The sequence below is a fragment of the Mandrillus leucophaeus genome, unplaced genomic scaffold, assembly GCF_000951045.1.
Source record: "Mandrillus leucophaeus isolate KB7577 unplaced genomic scaffold, Mleu.le_1.0 Scaffold13, whole genome shotgun sequence".
NCBI lineage: Eukaryota > Metazoa > Chordata > Mammalia > Primates > Cercopithecidae > Mandrillus > Mandrillus leucophaeus.
In genome coordinates, this window is record NW_012101254.1 from 5,201,055 (window position 1) to 5,221,252 (window position 20,198).

Consider the following 20,198-nt stretch of genomic DNA (forward strand, 5'->3'; position numbering starts at 1 on the left):
TTATTATTATTATTATTATTTTTAGACAGGGTCTCACTCTGTCACTCAGGCTGGAGTGCAGTGGTGTGATCTCAGCTCAATGCAACCTCCGCCTCCCGGGTTCAAGCGATTCTTGTGCATCAGCCTCCTGAGTAGCCGAGTAGCGGGGACTACAGACACGTGCCACCATGCTCAGCTAATTTTTGTATTTTTCGTGGAGACGGGATTTTACCATGTTGCCCAGGCTGGTCTTGAACTCCTGACCTCAGGTGATCTGCCTGCCTACTGCTGTGATTACAGGTGTGAGGCACTGAGCCCAGCAGCTAGGTATGTTTGAAGACCCCGGCAGGGGAGGGGGTGGGAGATGGCTGGCAGCAGCAAGGGCATACGATGACAGAGGCAGCTGGAGCCTGAGCCTGGTCTCCGTGGATAGCATTTATTGGGCGCCATTCTCAGTGTGAAGACAGATAGGCAGGAAGAGCTGAGGGGAGGCTGTGGCAGCCACGGCCTTTGGAGTCCAGGGGCTGCCCGGGGTGGGGGTGTGGGCGTGAGAACATGGTCACCCACACATATTGCATATTCTGTGGCAGTGTGCCCAGGCATAAGGCATTGGGGAAGCAGAGAGGCTGCCTGCAGTGAAAGAGAGTGAGGGAGAAGCAACACTGGCCTTCCAGGTCCCTAGGAAAGACCCAGCAGAGACTGAACAGTCCGCCATGCTGTGCCCCATGGCCATTCTGCACCCCTCCCCACCTTCTCTCCGCAGCTTTGGTTGTGGCTCCCTCGGGACTGACAGGACAGGACCCTTCGAGGGCAGGGTCACACACAGGACAGAGGCAGCCAGCACTGCCCCCCCATCCCCAACATAAACACAGTGGGCACCTCCAGGTCCTGGGCCCTGCTTTCCTGGCACGTGGGCAGCCATTTCCTCCACACTGAGACGGGACTCACAAGCAGGGTAGACTTCTTCCCCCAGGGGTCCCCAGAGACTAGAGGATGCAGGTGGGGGCCTGAGGCTGGCCACCCTGTGGGTGCTGTCCTCCAATTTCCCTGAATGCCGTATTGGTCAGCAGTGTTAAGGAGCTGGCAGGGGAACAGCATGGGAAGGCAGTGTTGTGGGAGGACAGGTCCCTCATCCACCCCTTGATGTTGTCCCAGTCACTATACCGGCTCCAGCTGTGGGGCCCCAAACGTGAGCCTCGAGCATCACCTTCGTCAGCTGCATTCCATCTGGGCTTCTGAGTTGCAGGTGTGGTGGGCCGAGGGCATCTCTGGTCCATACCTTGCCACCTGGGAACGGTGTTTCTTGCTGCAGCCTCAGCTTCTCACTAGTTACTTGGGACACAGGCACCAACAATGACAATGGTGCCAGGGATGATGTCCCATAGGATACGCCTGCCAGCTTTCTTGGGCACTCTGCCCAATTCCCAAACTCCTAGAGCCCCAGATCCTGGCCTTTCTGCCATGGCAGGTAAGCCCTGCTTACCTCGGTCCCAAGAACTGCACTGTTTGTAAGTATGCACCCTGGTGACAAAGGCCCCTATGCTGCCTCAGGAGCCCATTCAGAGCTGCTGCCTCCTGACCAAGAAGAGAAGAGGCTGAGCCTCAGCAGTGCCCTCTGACCCAGGACTTCTGATTCTGGTTTAAAACCCAGGTAGCCACACAATGCCAGGATGTACACTGCAGGAGCTTTGCTTTCAAGAGCAGGCCAAGCTGGAAGAAAATAACACTTCAGCTAGGAACAAGTAGGCTGGGCTCTTGTCTCCCTTTGCCATTTTTTTTTTTTTTTTTTGAGACAAAGTCTTGCCCTGTCACCCAGGCTGGAGTACAGTGGTGCAATCAGGGCTCACTACAGCCTCGACTTCCCAGGTTCAAGCAATCCTCCCACCTCAGCCTCCCAAGTAGCTGGGACTCCCAGGCACGTGCCACCACACCTGGTTAATTTTTTATTTTTTGTAGAGATGGGGTCTCACTGTGTTGCCTAGGCTGGTCTCGAATTCCTGGGCTCAAGCAATCCTCCCACCTCAGCCTCCAAAAGTGTTGGGAATACAGGTGTGAGCCACTGCACCCATCCCCCACCCCTTTGCCTTTTGCTCTCTGGTCACTTCACCTGTCCAGGCCTCAGTGTTCTCATCTGTAAAATGTGGGTGAGAACTCCTGCCCTAGTGACCTAAGTAGGCTGTTGTGAGACTCAAAGGAATCAGTGGCCAGCATAGAGTTTTCACAGGCTAAAAAACACTCGACAAATTTAAGAGTTGGGAATTGTCAGCAGTAGCTGGGGATGGTGAGTCTGAAGTTTTCTGTTCCAGATTCTAAAGGCAGTGTCTGGAAGGCTGAAGTCCTACCTGCTATGAGAATGTGGCTAGAGGCCAGTTAGTTTGAACCTCCAGTGTGACCATTCTGCAGACTGGCAGGCCACTGCCTCCTGCCTCCTGGCTGGCCCCTCCTGCTGCCTGCCTGTCCCTCCTTCTTTCTGTCCTGCTTTCTGGGGACCAGCTGTAGGGACTGCTGGGTTTCCACTTTCTCCATAACTGCAAAGCCATGCAAAACAACACGAAGGGAGGTTGGGAGACACAGCTGGGGATGGGGATGGGGAAGGGGAGTAGGACTGAGTGGGGGTGACTTGGACAAAGACACCCTGGCTTTTGGAACCAAGGGAAGGTGGGAGACCTAGCAGGACAGAGGTATAAATAGAGATGCAAACGTACACGGAACATGAAGTCCCCTCCGGAGGTGGGGGTCTGGGTACCAGCAGGGTCTCTGAGGACTGGGAGCTTCTTAGATTTTCAAAGGGAAGGGAGGCTCCCAGTTTCTGCCTTCCCTCCCTGACCCCACCAAGTTTCACATTTCTCGGAATTTGCAGGGCTCCGATGGGGGCCCCAGGGGACCTCAGAGCCCGGCCTCCTGCCGGCTGGTGCAAGCAGGCACAGTCGGAGATGGGGGTGCTGGGGGAGAGTGGTGAGGGATGTTGTGGGGTGTCCCACTGGGCAGAAGGCGGCAGGGGCAGTCTCCTGGCCTCCCAGCAGGGGTCCCCCGCCCGCGCCCCCAGGTGCTCCAGGCCCCTCGGGGCAGTCACACGGAGCTCCTGCGCTTCATGAGGCCGCGGAAGGTGGACAGGCTGTGCAGGCCCGTGGACACCGAGCTGATGGCGGAGCGTGGCGCCCCGCTGCACAGGCAGCGTCGCGAGGGCGTGTCGCTGTAGCGGCCGCCCGCTCCCGGCGACGAGTGGCTCTGCTCCACGCACGTGTCGGACGTGGAGAGGTCCCGCGGGATGATCATGGGGATGGAGTACTGCAGCTTCTCGCGACTCTTGTACCACAGGCACGAGCACATGGACTGGAAGTGCAGCACCTCGGCGTAGACGTTGCGGAAGCCGCCGCCGCCCGCTGCCGCGGTGGACGAGGCGGTGTCGGTGGTGTGCGCGCTGCCACCGCCTCCGCCGCAGCCCACCTGCCCGTTGCGTGTGAGCAGCGCGCGGTGCTCGGCGTCGCGCTTCTCGTCCTCGGCGTTCATGGTCATGAAGCGCAGCACCACGAGGTTGAGGAAGGCGCCGATGACCGTGAGGCCTGTAAGGATGTAGACGAAGCTGAAGGCCACGTACTGCGGCTGCGTCTGCAGGGCCTGGTCCTTCTGCAGCGCCACGTAGTCGCCAAAGCCGATGGTGGTGAGCGTGATGAAGCAGTAGTAGTAGGCCTGGAAGAAGGTCCAGTGCTCGTAGTGGGAGAAGGCGGCAGCGCCGATGCACAGCGTGCTGATGCATGAGAAGAAGCCGATGAGCACCATGTTGGCCATGGACACGTCGGCGCGCCGCATGCCCAGCCCCTTCTTGGCGCGGTGCAGCAGGTACCTCACCAAGGTGTTGATGCGCTCGCCCAGGCTCTGGAACATGACGAGCGTGAGCGGGATGCCCAGCAGCGCGTAGAACATGCAGAACACTTTGCCGCCATCCGTGCTGGGCGCTGCGTGCCCGTAGCCTGGGGGAAAGCGGGAGAGAGGAGAGAAAGCACACGCTATGGGGCTGCCCTTCCAGAAACCCTCTTCTCCCTACCCCTCGCCCCTCCACCTTCCCCACCTTGGGGGTCTGGGCCTACAGTGACAGAGGCTCCTTGTCTCCACGCACTGTGCTAGGCCCTTGCTCATGCTTTCTATTGTACTCTGTGACACCTGCAGGAAAGTATGTAGGAAGGAAGAAATAGGGAGGGCTGACTTCCAAGGTCACACGGCTTGGGAGCAGAGCAACCGTGTTTGAACTTGAGTCCGTTTGACCTCAATGACTGGACTGTTTTGTACGCCTAGAGAAGGGGTGGCCTGAGTGCTGCTGAGAACTCCTCCAGAGGCACAGGGAGAGTGTGAGGGCACAGGTCATCTGGGAGAGCTGGATTCTAGCTCAGTGTCCTGGGCTGCGGGCGTGCTCCTTGTGCTCTCCATGCCTCAGTTTCCTTGACTACAAGGTGAAGTGGTTGCCCTGAATGGGTTCTGACGTCCTGTGATCCAGTGTACAGGAAGGGAGACTGAGGCAGGGCTGGCTTCTTGGTGAATTCCTTGCTGCCTGCCAAAGCTTATGTGGGGTTGGTTGGCAACAAGGGCCCTTCAGTCTCCCTGGGGCAGCTGGCCCACTGTGCCAGAGGAGAAAGGAGGCTGCCTGCCCCTCCCCGCAACAGCTGGATGAATGAGTGTTCCGGGGTCCTCATCAGCCTCCAGTTGGAAGCCCTGGGGTCATCCTCTGTGCTTGGCCTGATGTAGGGTCTGTCCTTATGGGGAAGTGGTGTGACCCTTGGCAAAGCAGGAACCCTGGGGGTCCTTCCAGGTGTGTTACTATCATCAGCCAGATAACCTCTCTGTACCCCGCCCCCACCCCGGCCCACCCTGAGCCAGGATCAGGGCAGAGGCAAAGGTTCCCTCTGCACCAGCCATTCAAAGGCCTAAGTCGAGAATTCTTCTGGCTACCTGGAGGGAAAATGAACCTGGATGGGAACTCATCCCTAGTGACAGGGTCCTAGTGGCTGTGTGACCCTGGGCAAATTACTCCCCCTCTCTAAGCATGTTTCTTCATTTGTAAATTGTATTTACTGGTGCTGGCCTGCTTCTTCCGTTGTTGAGATATTTACTACTTTTATTAATAGAATTATGATAATAACATGATGCTGGCATTTTCTTCCCTTCTAAGTCTTATCAAATCTTAACCAAATATTCTTCCATGCAGTCCTCCTGGATTCCTCACAGCTAAAAGTGATCTCTGCCTTATTTGAGTGGCACTGAAAATGTTCAGCTTGTAATTCCAGGGCCAATATTACCACCACCCCCTGTCCTCCAGGATCCCCAATGACATAGAGCTAAACACTAGCTTTGGGGGTAAGGGGTAGCACTGATGGACCTTGTCACATTCCTCTCTAGCTTCCACCTCCACGTTGCCAGCCATACCTATGGAGGCCCAGAATATGTTTGATAACTAAATTGTAGGGCAGGATACTGTGTGACTCTGTCCTGGACTTGCGCTCTCTCTCTCTCTCTCTCTCTCTCTCTCTCTCTCTGTGTGTGTGTGTGTGTGATTTCTCTGAGCCTTAGTTTCCACATCTATAAAATGGGGTTAATAATACACTTGCCTCACAGGACTTTGGGGAGGAATATGTAAGATATTGTGTGTAATGCATTTAGCTCAGAGCCTGGTGCATTATCAAGTACTCAATAGTGGCTCCCTGTGATTAACAATGAGTGAAGTGCCAGATTACACTCTCATGTTTCCAAGAGACCAGCCAGGCTCGAGGGCCGCTCAGTTCCAGTAAGACTGGCACCTCTGTCAACCCAGGGCCTTTTGGATCTTAAAGCTCAGGGAACTCTGGGGACAGCTGCTTGGGGCTGCCCTTAGAACCAGCTCCCCTGCCCCCCTCCACAGTGTCGGGCCAGTAACTATGTCACTGTTTGCCAGGGACCCAGACAGCTGAGCTGTAGAGCCACTGTGTGTGGGACGTCTGTGCTCCAGCAGGGTGAGAACAGATTGTGCCCGCCAGCTTGGCCATGGCAGCCAGACCACAACTCACCTCGACAACTGGGCGGGCCCCGAGCCAGAGCTGCTTCTCATCCCGTCCTTCCCTGTCCCCCAGGCCGGCACTACTTTGTGGAGAGGGAGGGCATGGCACCATGGATGGGGCTCAACAGGGAGTAGGGAGCGTGAACATAGCCCCAGCTTGGCCATGTGATAGCTGTGTGGCCTTGGGCAAATCCCTACCCCTCTCTGGGCTCACTTGCCTTTCCTGCACTCTGGAGGATTGAGCTAGAGCTATCACCCCCCACCCTCGCTGCCCGCCAGAGTCATCTGCAGGAGCACAGGAGAGACTAGGCGTTAGAGCTCTTTGGAACCTGTGGCTTGCAAGATGGAAGCGGCAGTGGTGGGATCTCACAGGGGAAGGGTGACCTGAGAGCATGGGCCTGGGGGCAGGGCCATCTCTGTGGGGTCAGGCAGACATGTACCACCATCACTCCCTCTCTGCCACCACTGCTCCCTTGTCCTGTTTGTCATAGGCTGTGACTTCCCTGGGCCCACTGTCTTTTAGTAAAAGCCAGTGCCCGCCTGCCTGGCAGCCTCACTGCCCACTGTGACTATGCTCACAAAACCCCCAGCTTCAGGGAGCTATACATCCCTTCCTTGCCCCTCTTTTGCTATACCCTGCAGCCACCCCAGAGACCCGTCCTCATCCCACACCCAGCCAAGCTGGCCCCTCCTCTCCACACTGCTTCCCACACTGCCTCGTGGCCCTCCTCTGCCTCTCCTACCCCAGCCTGCAAGGACCCAGCTCCTCAGGACCCAGCTTCAGCCACAAGTGACAACCCCTTCCTCTGCCCTTTGTCCTGTTGAACTTAGTGACTTTCAAAGCAAATGACACATCCAGGCTTAATCAGAGGCTCTTATCCCAGGCAGCACCTCACGCCCCACCACAGCCACTACCCTGGCCAGGCAGCCCTGGCCTAGATGTGCCTCCTCTTTGGGGTCAGATGCCCCCAGGGCTCAATCTCACTTCCTACTGCAGGCTGAGGCTTAAGAATAATAAGTTCTTACCCTTCAGATGTATTTTTAACTTAATCCTCAAAAACTTCTTACAAGGTCACTATTATGACTATCTCCATATTACAGTTGGGGTCATGAAGTCCAGAGAGGCCTTGGGTGTTGGCCAAGGCCACTGGGCCTTTCTGACTCAGCATTCATTCCGGTACATGGGAGCCAATGCATCACCCAGGAAGGGCGACCAGGCCGGGAGGCCTTGGGAGGAGAGCATTTCACTTGGGCATCAGCCTCAGGCATTGCTCTGAGCCGGATGCAGCAGAGGTGGTAACAGGAGGGCCATGCTCACGCAGACAGACGCTTCTCCAAGTACCCGGCTCAGGGTGCCCCCCTCCCCATCGCCTGTCCTATTGTCACTGGGTGAAAGGGCAAGGGAGTGTGAGGACCTGCTGACGTGGGCGCCCAACTTGGAGGGGTGCCAGCTGGGTGGAGCCACTCCCAAGGGGCCCTGGAGCTTCTGGGAAGTAAGTGGGAGTTTGGCAAGACCCGTCTGCCTGCCAGTAGGCCCGCTGACTGCCTGGTCCTTGCCCACATCGGGCTTGGCTTTATGAGGCAGGGGGCAAAAGGTGTTCTCTATCTTCTCTTCTCTGTCCAGCCCTTTGAGTCTCTGGGTGAGGGGGCTGCCTCTGTCCTTCTGTGGCACCCATGCACACAGAGGCTTCTCTCTGGGGCTCGCTCTCTGAGGACCCTCTCTCGCAGTACCTGCTGGGCTGATCAGCCAGAGCACATGTTCTGACCAGGAGACTCTAGCCACTGTCTCTCAGAAAACGACCAAGACCGTCCATACTGCCTCCTCTCCCAGCCTCCTTTCCCTGAATCCAACATAGGTTTTAAGGTTCTCAGAGCCAGAAATACCCTTAGCCATCATTTGGTTCAGTCTTTATGTCGTACAGATGAGGAAGTGGAGGCCCAGAGAGGAAAGCAGTCTGTTCAAGGTCACACAGCTTGTGAATGCCAGAATCAGGACTATAACCCCAGGATACTTGGTTCTAAAACCAATGCTCTGTCCACTGCCTTCCAGCTCAGATATGACCAGAGTTGTGCCTCTTCATTCGATCATGGCCCAGCAGCTCCTACTTGGGAGCAACTCAGCTAAGAGATGGCCTGGGAACCTGGCTGGAGGCACAGAATCCACTTAAGGAAGCCAGGTGACTGGATATAAAAATTTATTATTAGTCTAAATATTTTAGGGCAGCAGGAAAACCGAGAGATCGGAGGCAAACCCTGGGCCATCTCAGTTTCTCTTTTCCTTCCAGAATCACCAAGGAGGTCAGAAACTGTCTGAAGCTGTCTTCCAGGGAGATGTAGGGTGGGGATGGTGGTGTGGGAGTGGGATTGGGTCTGGTCCTCCCTTTTACTGGTCTTTCTCTCCCTGTAGCTTATTTCCTTCTATTCAAAGCACAACTAGCCACTCTGAGCCCTTGTTCATGGCCTTGGCTGGACTGGGCTTGGCTGCTTGTTCCTCACTGGTCTCCTATGCCTGCTAGTCTGCTTGCCTGACCTCCTACCCTTGGCCTAGCTGGCCACAGCCTTGGGCAGAGGAAAGAGCATGGGGCTGGGAGGCAGGCGATCTGGGGTCTGACCTGACCCTGATCAAAGACAGCTTTGTGTTTTGGCAAGTTCCTTCCGGGCCTCAGGTTTCCTCATCTGTGACATGGAAGACAGGGCAAGAGATGAGATTCCCACCTTTTCCCACTGCCTTTTATTATTTTCTCTGTTCACTCACCCATTCATAGAGTCAAAATTTTGGAAGATTTTATTTATGCAGTTCGATGTGGTGATCAGTGCAGTGTGGATACTCTGCAGAGCAGGCACCGAATAAATCATTGTTAGAGCCATACTTAATTTCTTTCCCCATCAAAATTAATTAAGAACACATCTGTCAGTCAGAACGTCTGATTAGCCTGAGATAATTGACTCTTGAGACGGAGTTCAGTTATTGTTGTATGTTTGAAATACTGAACACAGAGAGAAGATCTCTGAGGTTTAGTGGAGTAGAGAAGATCACAGGCTCTGAAACCAAACACCTTTATCCTTAGCTATACTGCTTCATCCACTGTGCCTCAGTTTTCCATCTGTAAAATGGGAATAATGAAGTACCCACTTCATAGACTTGGTGTGGGGACTTGATTGAGTTCATAGACTTAACATGCTTAGGATATTAAGATCAATAAATATGAATTATTAATATGAATATTTTGGGGAGCACCAAGATTTAATGATCTTTAAAGTTCTTTTCCGTGCCAACATTCTATGATCAGTGTTTACTCAAGTCATTTTTCTGAAATACCAGTTCCATGGAATGTTAACAACTGTTGGATGAGAAAAGAGTTGCTTGGTTCAATTAAATTGGGGAAATGCTGAATTTAACAGGATTCACCATCATTTGATTTGAGCCTAGGCTTTCTCAGGGCTATGTATGTGTTCATGTGCAGGGTCGATCAAGGCTGGGAAAAGGTGCCTGTCTTCCCACTTCCTTGACTGTGGAGCACTTTTCTCATAGTGCACATTACCGAGCAAGAGTTCCTGGGAGCACAGTTTGGGAAACGCTCCCGTGCAGCATCAAGAACCTCTAAGTTCCTTCCCCCAGGTCTCTGACGTTATGATTCTTTGATCTTCTTCTCTGGGTGGCCCAGCCCTTCTGTAGATTAAAAAGCACAGCCCTTGGCAATGCCGGCTGTGCCTGTCTCCAGGCTGACCTAGTTATCTAATGTAAATAGGCAATGGCTGGGCTAATGTTTGTCCTGAGGGAAGATGGATGAGGGACCTGTGGCCTGAGGCGCCCAAAGGCCGTGAACTCTGGGCTGATGCCGAAGTGCATGGGTGCATGGGTGACCTCAGTGTGGCTTGGGCCTGTTGCGGCAGCCAGAGAGGAGTGTGGGCTTAGGGGAGACAGAGGCAGCTCTGGGGGCTGCAAGACACAGGGAGGGCCCTCAGAGGAAGGCTGGACTCCCCTGCTGGATGGCAGAGGGCAGCTGGGCTCAGAGAGCACCTAGGGGAGGGCCCAGGAGGAACCAGCTCAGGGGCCTGAGGCACAGACAGGGAGCCACCCCTCAGAGTGGGGATGGCAGCAGCGTGGAGCCAGGAAGTGGGACTGCAGGCTCTGAGGGAGCCTAACTGGCATATTAAAGGAGATGAGGTGGAAGGAGCCCAGCTTCTGTGCCCAGGTCCTGGGGGAGGAGAGGAGGGAGGGGCTGCAGCTTGGTGTAGACAGGAGGAGGGCGCAGGTGCTCTCCCTCCTCCTGTGAGATGCAGCTCAGACACTGCCTTTCCCGAGAACCTTCTGGGAACCTTCTCTGGGCACTGGAGGGGCCTCTCCTCCCTCTGCCCCTCTCAGGCCCCCACTCTGTATTTGGGCACTCATGTCTACAGAGGAGTCCTGCAGGACTGGCTTGTCCCCTCAGTGTCCAGCACCGGTCTGGGGTGGGAGGGCTGCAGAACCCAGAGGCTCCAGTTCTGGAGGACTCTGAGGTCTGAGATGGTGACGAGAAACCACCCCTTAGACACCCAGGACGGGGACGAGAGGTGGCCCTTGGCAGGGGGGCCTCGGGTGACTCATAGCTCCTGCCTTCACCGTGGCCTCTGGTCCCTTCAAAATGAGGTCAGCTTCAAGGTTCAGAAGGGATCCCCCTGCACTGGGTCTGGGCAAGCCCCTAGCTGGGCCTGGGAACCACAGGGTCTCATGGAGCTGGGGTAGGGGTGGGACCAGTGTACAGAACGGGGTCTGGAGTTTGTCCCTCTTCAGGCCAGAGCTCCTGGGAAGGACAGTTCTGAAGCACAGCACCTATCTGCTATCTGCTTCCTCTGCTCTGCCCCTTCCCGAGGCCTCTCTTCCCATTGTCCCATCTCCTGTCCCAGCTCTTCCCCCCCACTATCCCCAGCAGCTTCTCTCCCTGCCCCATGCTTCCTCCTGGACTCCCCACTCTTGGGCCCACTGCTCTCTCCTCTCTTGCCTTGAGCGGTCTCCCATCCACAGGTGGCCCTAGTACTGATTTGGGGGCCTTCGATGTAGGACAAACCCCCAAAGCCCCCATCCCCCACCCTCCTCAGGCCCATGTGTGATGCAGGGAGCTCAGAGGGAGGGTGCTGGTGTCATGGAAAATCCCTGCGGCAGCCAAGGTCAGTGTTTGCAGACACAGCCTGGCTTAGAGCCAGGCCTGCCTCCCTGGCCAGCTCCTTCTGGCCCATCCCAGAGGCCGGCTTTGTGCAGAGGCCCTCAGAGGCACCCCAGGGCTGTTCTGGGTGCCTGGGGATAGGGACCTTAGGAGCTATCAGTACTGCTGTGACAACGTAGTTCAACCCAGTCTTTTTTGTTGTGTTTTGTTTTGTTTTTGAGACAGAATCTCGCTCTGTTGCCCAGGCTGGAACACAGTGGCACGATCTCAGCTCACTGCAACCTCCACCTCCTGGGTTCAAGTGATTCTTCTGTCTCAGCCTCCCGAGTAGCTGGGACTACAGGCGTGTACCACCATGCCCAGCTAATTTTTGTATCTTTGGTAGAGACAAGTTTGCACCATATTGACCAGGCTGGTCTTGAACTCCTGATCTCAAATGATCCACCTGCCTCGGCCTCCCAAAGTGTTGGGATTACAGGCATGAGCCACAGCGCCCTTCCCCCAACTCGTTTTATAGATGGGTAAACTGAGGCTGAGAGAGGAGCAGAGACTTGTTCAAGGTCACAGAAACTCAGTGACACAGCTAGGACTGGAATCCAGGGCCCTCGTGTCGTCTTTTACTGCCCCATGCTGCAGAAGGGAGCATCCTGAAGTCTGTTCTGATAGGCCAAGGAAAAACAAAGGCTGGCTAAACACTTCTGTTACACAAGGGCTAGCTTGAGGTTGTGCTGGACTTGAATTGGTGATGTAGCCAGCAGAAATAGACCTAGACGATCTATTGATGAGGTCCCTGACGTCAAAACACTTTCCATTTGGGATTGAATCAAATGAAACCTCTCAGCGGAAGCACTTTGAAAACTTCAGTGCCCTGTATAAAGCAGAGGTTATTATTACACAAGTTATTAAAATGCATGGCAAAGGTGGGAAATGTTTTAGGAGGGATTTAAGACAGGCTGAAGGAGGGCTGGAGATAGAGACTTTGGTTGGGGTGTCAGGGAGGGCTTCATGGAGGAGGTGACATTTGCTCTGAGCTCTGAAGGGCAGATAGGAAAGGCAGGGTTCCGATGAGGGGAGCTACTGAGGCAAGGATACAATGTTAGGATGACACGTGATGTGCTAAGGTCAGAGAAAATAGACCTGCATGGGACTGGTGGGTGTGCTCACACATGGGAATGGGGTGGGGGCCAGCGGACTCTCTCAGAAAGGCAGCTGCATGATACGCATCAAGAAGCTTAGAAATGTGTCTACCCGGTGGCCCTGTGTTGCCACTTCTAGGAATCTCTGCTCGGAAAATAACCAGAGATCAGAACAAAGATTTATGAACAAGCGTGTTTATAGCAGCATTTTCATTGTGAAAAATTGTAAACAGTCCAAATATCCACCAATAGGGTTTGGTTAAACATATTAAGGTATATTTATGTGATGGAATATCGTGCGAACATTACAGTGCAGTTCTTGAGAAGTCTCTTGATCATGTAGAAAACTACCACATCATGTTAAATTAAAAGGGTAGGAGACAATGCTTTCTATATTGTGGGATCCCACACTAATATGAAAATATGAAAAATGTGGCTGGGCACACTCATTCATGCCTGTAAACCCAGCACTTGGGGAGGCTGTGGTGGGAGGATCACTTGAATCCAGGAATCCGAGACCAACCTGGGCAACACAGTGAGACCCATCTCTAGAAAAAACAAAAAATTAGCTAGGCATGGTGGCGTGTGCTTGTGGTCCCAGCTACTCGAGAGTCTGAGGTGGGAGGATCACTTGAGCCTGGGAGGTTGAGGCTGTCGTGAGCCATTATGACACCACTACACTCCAGCCTGGGTGACAGAGGGAGACCCTGTTTCAAAAAAAAATGTATATACACATATACATTTTGTATGTGTACACACACATATACAGCTGTAAGGAAGTATTCTAAAGCTCACATAGCTTATCTCTGAATAATGGGCTCATGATTAATTTTAATTTTCCTCTTATAAATTCTACACTACAAAAAAACCATTACTTTTGTAAGTAGAAAACGATGAATATTATAAACCTAAAAACAGCACAAGTTCTTCTGGCGTTCTTGGAGCAGGAAGTACGGTTGAAAAGTGAAGACTGTCAAGGTGGGAAGGGGCCAAAATTTGAGAAGCTTTCAAGGGTAGGTTCAGGAATGAAGTCTTCATTTTAAGGCAGTGAGGAGCCATGGATGGCTCCTGAGCAGGGGAGGGCTGTGCTCAGAGAGATATTAAGCTGAATGCCTGGCATCCCTGGGCAGGGGCATGGCTGTGGGAGACGGCAGCAGGAGGATCCACTGGGGGCCTCTGCATGGTCTAGTTGTCAAGTGCTCAGGCCTGAGCTAGAGGGAAGCGGAGGATCCAAGAGTTCGGGATGAGTGGAGGAGGTAGGGGCAAGGGGCAGAGAAAAGAGAGGAGAGGAAGGGGCGAGGGGAAGAGAGTGGATGCGCAGTGTGTGGGATGCCCTGCATTCATGGGTGAAACTGTAAGCCTCACGAGGACAGGGGTTCTCGTCTCTTTTGTTTGCTACTCGATCCCCCACACCTGGCAGGGGGCTTGGCACAGAGCTGCCGCTTCATCAATTTCTCTTGAATGAATGACTGAGGGAGAGGGAGGCATCAGAGATGAGCCTGAGGTTTGAACAGAATGGAGACAGAGAGGATAAGCAGAGAGTGAGGCCTAAAGGGGGCAATGCCACACCACCAGCCAGTTATCCTGGGGTCCTGGGCAGGGCCCTGACCTGGGGCTGGTGGGGCCTGTTCTAAGCCAGCCACCAAGCCTGGTGCCATGGCCCGGGCCTGTGGCCTGTCTGCATCCTCATGACCAGCTGGACAGGGCATCTGTGAGCTCAGAGCTTCTAACAGATTTGATCTGGTGGGGTTTTAATTAAATGAATCCACCAGGAACAGCCTGGCATTGAGAAAGGAATTCCACAGCACAATTTAAAGTGGACTTGGCCCTCTTCGCAGATGGCTGAGGTGCCAGTTCTCCCCCCACATGCTTTTTTCAAGGCCCTGTCCATGACGCTGGCATCTGGCTGGCCCGAGTCTTACACGTTTACACGCCCGGCCTTTCCTGTTGAGCCCATTGAGGAGAAACAGGGGTGTGTTGGCATCTCCTTGCCACAATCCCCAAAGGGGAATGAGCTGCTCCCAACTGGAAGCCCTGTTGGGTCTGAGGAGCAGCAGAGGCCAACCTAGGTATGGGCCCAGAGTCTGGCTACCTGAAATCTCACCCTGTGGGCAGTGTTATGGGGGCAGGGCGGGGCCCAGAGGGTGATGGTGCCCAGGAATTACAAAGCACTAGGAGTCAGGAGGCCTGGCTACCATCCTAGTTCTGCTATTACCTTGCTGTATGACAGGGGTCAGCAAACTGTTTCCTGTAAAGGGCCAGATAGTAAATACTTCAGGCTTTATGAGTCTATGGTCTCTTGCAACTACTCCACTCTGCCATAGAACCAAGAAAGCAGCCATGGATACTATGTGACGATGGGCATGGCAAATGTAGCGTTCCAATAAAACTTTATTGACAGCAACAGGTGGTCGGCCAGATTCAGTCCATAGGCCCTAGTTTGCTAAGCCTACTGCAGGCTGTATTAAGCCACGTCAGCTCCCTGAGACTTATATCTGAGTCAGTTTTCTTATCTTAATTTTCCTACCTTCAAAAGAGAAGTTAGATTAGAAGATCCCTATTGTCTCTTCTTCCCTGAAAAGTTGTATTTTAGCATTGAATAAATTTCTAGTTCCTCCTATTCCATGTACCATGCAGAGGCCCCGAGGAGAGGGGCACATTTTGAGCAGGGTCTGGTGCCTAAACCTGGCTGTGGACATGGTGTCAGCACCTCTTGGGAGGGCCCCTTTCCACATTTCTGGACACTGCTCGTGCTCTTTGTTCTGCCTGTTGGGCTTCTACTCCTCCATCAAAGCCCATTTCAAAAGTCACCCCCTCTCTGAAGCTTTCCCTGATCTCACTCACCTAAACAAATCAGTGCTCCAGGGGCCCTTTCTTCATTACTCATCATCCTTCAAACATTCCTCTACTCCAACCAGCAGGTGTTTTTGAGTTCTTAATATGTGCTGTGCTCCGAGTTCTAGAATAATAATCCCTTGTATTTCATTTGTGCAGGACCTTATCATTTACAAAGCGATCTCTATGCATTCTACTATTTGCGCTTGCATTGCTATCCTTTAGAGGAGGTGCTATTATTCCTATTTTACAGATGTGGAATGTGAGGCTCAGGGAGACAGTGTTTTATCTCAGGCTGTAAGTGCTAGAATCAAACTTGAAATTCAAAGGCAGTTTTTTTCTGCTGCACTTGGCTGCCCCGGGACTCTTCACACCAAGATGGAAGTCAGAAGACCTGGGGTGTGTGGTTCAGTTGTGCCGCTGCGTGATCCTAGGCAAGACGCTGCCCCTCTCTAGGCCTTGAGCACTTCCTCTGGGACTTGGAGAAATTAGAAGACGTTCATGAGGCCCTTCAGCATTCTAGGACTGTGGCCTTTCAGAGGGCCACGTTCTCTCCCCCACAAACAGTGGAGACTGCAGTAGTTTCAGTCAAACAAAGGCCACTGGGAATGTCAGCTGCCCAAAGCAATGACACTGGGCATTTGAGTGTGTGCCAGGCTGACAGTCCTGGTGGGCACTGATCAGATGCTGTGGAGAGGGTGAGGGACCTGGGGCTGGCCTGGCCAGCCCAGCTCTGATTGTAACATTCCCCAGCTGAAGCGGAGGGGCAGACAGAGCTAGGTGGAAAATCCCTGACCCGGCCCCATACACCCTCCCGGCCCTCAGGGGCACGTGGAGTCAGGGAGGAGATGGCTATGTGTCCCTGCCTGAGTCTTTCATGCTGAGACAAGCCAGAGCATTTGGGAATCATGTTGGTATCCAGCTTCTCCCCTGCTCCCTGCCACTCATCTCATGCTGGAGACCAGGATCCTGGGGTCTTGAACCTTTGCTTTCTTTCATTTATTTAGCTGCTGCTGCTTTTTATTTTGGGTCTCATTTTGTCCTGTAAGTCTGGACGCAGAGGCTGTGGAGGGCAGGGGTACTGCCTTGTACTTCTTAGTGGCTCAGTGCCTGGCACACAGCAGCTAATGGTGGTGGTAACAACAACAGCAGCAGTAGTAATAATAAAACTCACATTTATTAAGCACTTGTATTCCAGACACTGTACACTGTACTAAGTGCTTTCTGCTCATTATTTAGTTTCCACAAAAATTTTAGATGAGTGTTATGTCCACTTTGCAGATAAGAAAACTGAGACACAGAAAGTTGCCATGACTCATTCAAGCCCACACAGTTAGTGAATGTCTGAGCCAGGGGACAAGTTCAGGCCTGTCACCTTGTCCAGTCTAACTAATGTTAGTTGAATGGATGCTGAATTCTGGAAGGTAAGTGCCCTGGCTTTTCAGCTAAGGAGACTGGGCTGAGTGAGTGGCTGGTGATTTGGACAAGGCCACACAGGTATGTGGCCTTCAGGGCCTCTGGGCTAGGGCCCAGGGATCAGGGTCCATGGCCCATCTTAGGGGACCTTGATGCATCCCTCCTTTTTTTTTTTTTTTTTTTTGAGAGGGAGTCTCACTCTGTCACCCAGGCTGGAGTGCAGTGGCATGATCTCGGCTCACTGCAACCTCTGCCTCCTGGGTTCAGGCGGTTCTCCTGCCTTATCCTCCTGAGTAGCTGTAATTACAGGTATGTGCCACCACTCCTGGCTGGTTTTTGTATTTTTAGTAGAGGCAGGGTTTCGCCATGTTGGCCAGGCTTGTCTCCAACTCCTGTGATCCACCTGCCTCAGCCTCAAGTGATCCACCCGCCTCGACTCCTAAAGTGCTGGGATTACAGACCGGAGCCACTGCATCCTGCCTACATCCCTTCTCTTAAGGTTGTTCTGGAAAGTGATAGCCTGGGGAGGGCAGGCAGGCGGGTGCTCTCTCCATCTCTGCTTCCTGTTCCTTCCTGCCCAACCCCTCCCCACAGCAGTTGGGCCTGAGAGTGCACTGGGTCTCCACAGAGCACCCATCCACTAGCCTGAGCCAAATGGCAGGAGGCTGCAGGCTGAGGCTGGCCACAGGTTGTTGGGGGCTCATGGCCAGCCCTGGAAGAAGACCCCCCGCCTCTGGCAGAGGCAGCTGTGGCACCTGGGGAGGCTGAGCGGGAAGCAGGGTCCCCAGGGAGGCTGCAGCACTTGGCTCGTCTCAAGAATATCATCTGGAAAATCAGCAAGGCGAAAATGACTTTATTCCCTCTTAGCTTGTCTTAATTAATTAATTGAGCAAACATTTCTTAAGCACCTACTACTCTGTGCCAGGCACTAGGCTAAGTGCAGGAGAGGATGCAGAGACAGGCCAGCTGGATCTTGCCCTCTGGGAACAGAGACTTGTTGAGAAAGGCAGGGAGGTCTTTGCACTAACTCTAGAAATCTGAAACTGTTCTAAAACAATTGCCAGCAGACAGGTGGGAAATGGCTCTGAGCAACGATTTGCCCCAGGATATATTACGTCTATGCCAGAGGGGCCCCTTCGGTGAAGGAGGGGCCCCTTCAGTGAAGGCGGGACCCAGGAACCTGGAAAGGGAGCCAGAAGGCCCGGGCATCTTGCCAGTGTTCCTGTGGCTGGAAGCATGGCATTTTCCACTTCTCGCAGCCTCGGAAGATGACCCTGGACACCTGGAAACGTTGTTCAGGGTTGGTGTGAATACCTGGCTGGTGTGCAGAGCTGCTTGGCACTGCTTGTCACTACAGATTGGAACATGGTCAATGTCTGAGGCTACACTCTCTCTTTTCCTCCTTCTTTCTTTCTTTTCTGGTTTGTTTGCCACTTACTATTTTTTAAAACCAACTTTTAAATTTTAGAACAGTGTCAGATTTATAGAGTTAGTGCAGTGCAGAGACCTCCCTTCTTTTCTCAACACTCAGCACCTCTCCTACGTTGATGCAGTGCTAGCTGCTGTTCCTCTCCCTGCACCTTGCCTTCCCCCAGGAAGCCTCCTTCCTGCTGTGGCCCCAGGAGCCTCCTCTGCTCTCCCCACGTGACATCCATCTCTGCCACTCGGTGGGCCTCTCTTGGCAGGCGCTGGCTGGCCTATTTACCCATCTCCTTATGCACAGCGGTGCCTCTATGAGCAAAGCTCCTTTTAGTCGAGTCTGCCTACACAGCACGGGGGATGAGGGCTGGCTCACACGGAGGGGTGCTGGGCACCGGACAAGCCTTTTGGGAGGTGGTCAGGGCTCAGGCCTGGACCCCTGGGGGGGTGCTCTCCTGCTGGCCTCCCCTGTGTGCAGCTGAGTCTGGGCTGCAGGTGGGAATGCAGAAGATGGAGTATAGAAAGTAAGGGCGAGAAAGTGAGGCATTCATGCGCCAGAGTGGAGCCTGTGCTATGGGAGCCTCTGCGAACAGTGGCAATGGTGGCAAGGAACCTGGATGCCCCTCACATTTGCTATCCCTAATGTTCCCCATGACCTGAAGGTGGCTATGATTTGCTCCTTTTTGATGGAGAAACTAAGGTTCAGGAAGGTTAGACACTGCTGGCCCAAGGTCACACAGATAAAAATTGGCAAAGGTAGGATTCAACCTTGTCTGACTCCCTTAGATGTCCCCAGGACCACTCCCTTTGTCAAAGCACATAGCAAGTATGTCCTACAGGCCAACATTCCAAGACCGCTGTACTCCGCTCAAGGCAGAACCTGGCCTTGCAGTCTTAGCGCCCTGCATACAGCAGGTGCTCAAACTATGTGAGGATGGAAGAGGGCTTCCTAGCCAAAGCCCCTCTCTCCTGAGCCAGCCCCACCCTGCTTTCTGCCAGGCAGATGCACCCTGAGGTTGGGTAGCCAGACCTTTCTGTCCTAGGGATGCGTCAGTGTGGCCCTGAGCCAGGCAGAGCAGGAGGTGAGAAGGGGATGCTGGAGTGCAGGGGTCAGGGCTCCAGGCTGTCTGTGGCGGGCATAGTTGCAGGGCCTGCCCGCTTCTACCTCTTTGGAATTGTCTGTCCTACAACAACCCTAGTCAAGGGTGTACCTAGGCAGCCCCTTTGTACCGTGTCACCCTGGCACCAGAGCAGATTGGACCAGGATTGGACACCTGGGCTGAGAGGACTTGGCTGGGCTTAGCAATTCACATTCTCTCTTCCAGGAATTGTGATGCAGGGCCGAGGGGCTGGGTCAGCTGTGAGGGGCTGAGCTGCAGGGTTAGAAAGAGGTGAGTCGTAGCAGGGACCAGGGTGAGCCAAAGCCACATGCAGGTCAGTTACAGGGGAAGAGAAGTCCGAGAGTGGCAGAGCAAGGCAGAGACAGGAACAATGCAGCCTGAGGGACGGGAGGGAGAGGCCTGGGCTTCTGCCTGCTGGCCTTTGACATTGGCTGTGTGGCACTGTTTCCTTTCAGAAGTCCCCTATACTTGCTGTGTTCCAAAGGGGCACTGTGCCCTCTCTGTGCCCCAGCCACTCCAGACAGAGGGCCCCAGTCCCCAGGCACTTCGTCCCAGGGGTGCCCAGCATAGCGAGCAGTGCAGGGCCATTTCTGTTGAATCCCTGTGGCTCACTGGGAAGGGTGGTGTCCATTCAACAGTTGGGGACACCAAAGCCTGGAAAGATTGGGCGTGTCACCCGCAGTTGCCGCTCCTGAGCTGGACCTGGGACCCCAGCCTCTTGATTCCAGGCCTGCTGCTTCCCCTCCACCTACATTGCCTCTCTGAGCCCATCTCTTGCTAGGCGGCTGGGTGAGTTTGGGGTTAGAAGACAGCATGTAAAATAACATGTCCAGTACAAGCTTGGCATGTGGAGGGTCTCACAAAGTAGGAGCTGTTATTAACAAATGCATGTTTCTTTCTTTTTCTTTTTCTTTCTTTGAGACAGTTTTTGCACTGTTGCCCAGGCTGGAGTACAATGGCACGATCTCGGCTCACTGCAACCTCTGCCTCTTGGATTCAAGCAATTCTCCTGCCTCAGCCTCCAGAGCAGCTGGGATTACAGGGGCCCACTACCACGCCCGGCTAATTTTTGTATTTTTAGTAGAGACAGGGTTTCACCATGTGGGCCAGGCTGGTCGCGAAC

General features: G+C 53.7%; 1 protein-coding gene across 2 annotated transcripts in view; it reads right to left on the reverse strand.

Moving 5' to 3' along the window:
- Positions 1 to 394: 394 nt before the first annotated feature.
- The window catches only part of KCNK3 (potassium channel, two pore domain subfamily K, member 3), a 53,559-nt gene continuing 33,755 nt past the window's right edge, over positions 395 to 20,198 (reverse strand). Inside the window, exons 2-3 of one of the 2 annotated variants that reach the window (XM_011972665.1) lie at positions 2,685 to 3,950; positions 395 to 1,689 (exon numbers count right to left, since the gene is read on the reverse strand). In XM_011972665.1, coding sequence (XP_011828055.1) covers positions 3,049 to 3,903 — 855 coding nt within the window. In that variant the 5' untranslated portion in view covers positions 3,904 to 3,950 and the 3' untranslated portion in view covers positions 395 to 1,689; positions 2,685 to 3,048. Of the gene's footprint in view, positions 3,951 to 7,030; positions 7,391 to 20,198 lie in introns of those variants that run through there. The other variant, XM_011972664.1, reaches the window with a different exon arrangement.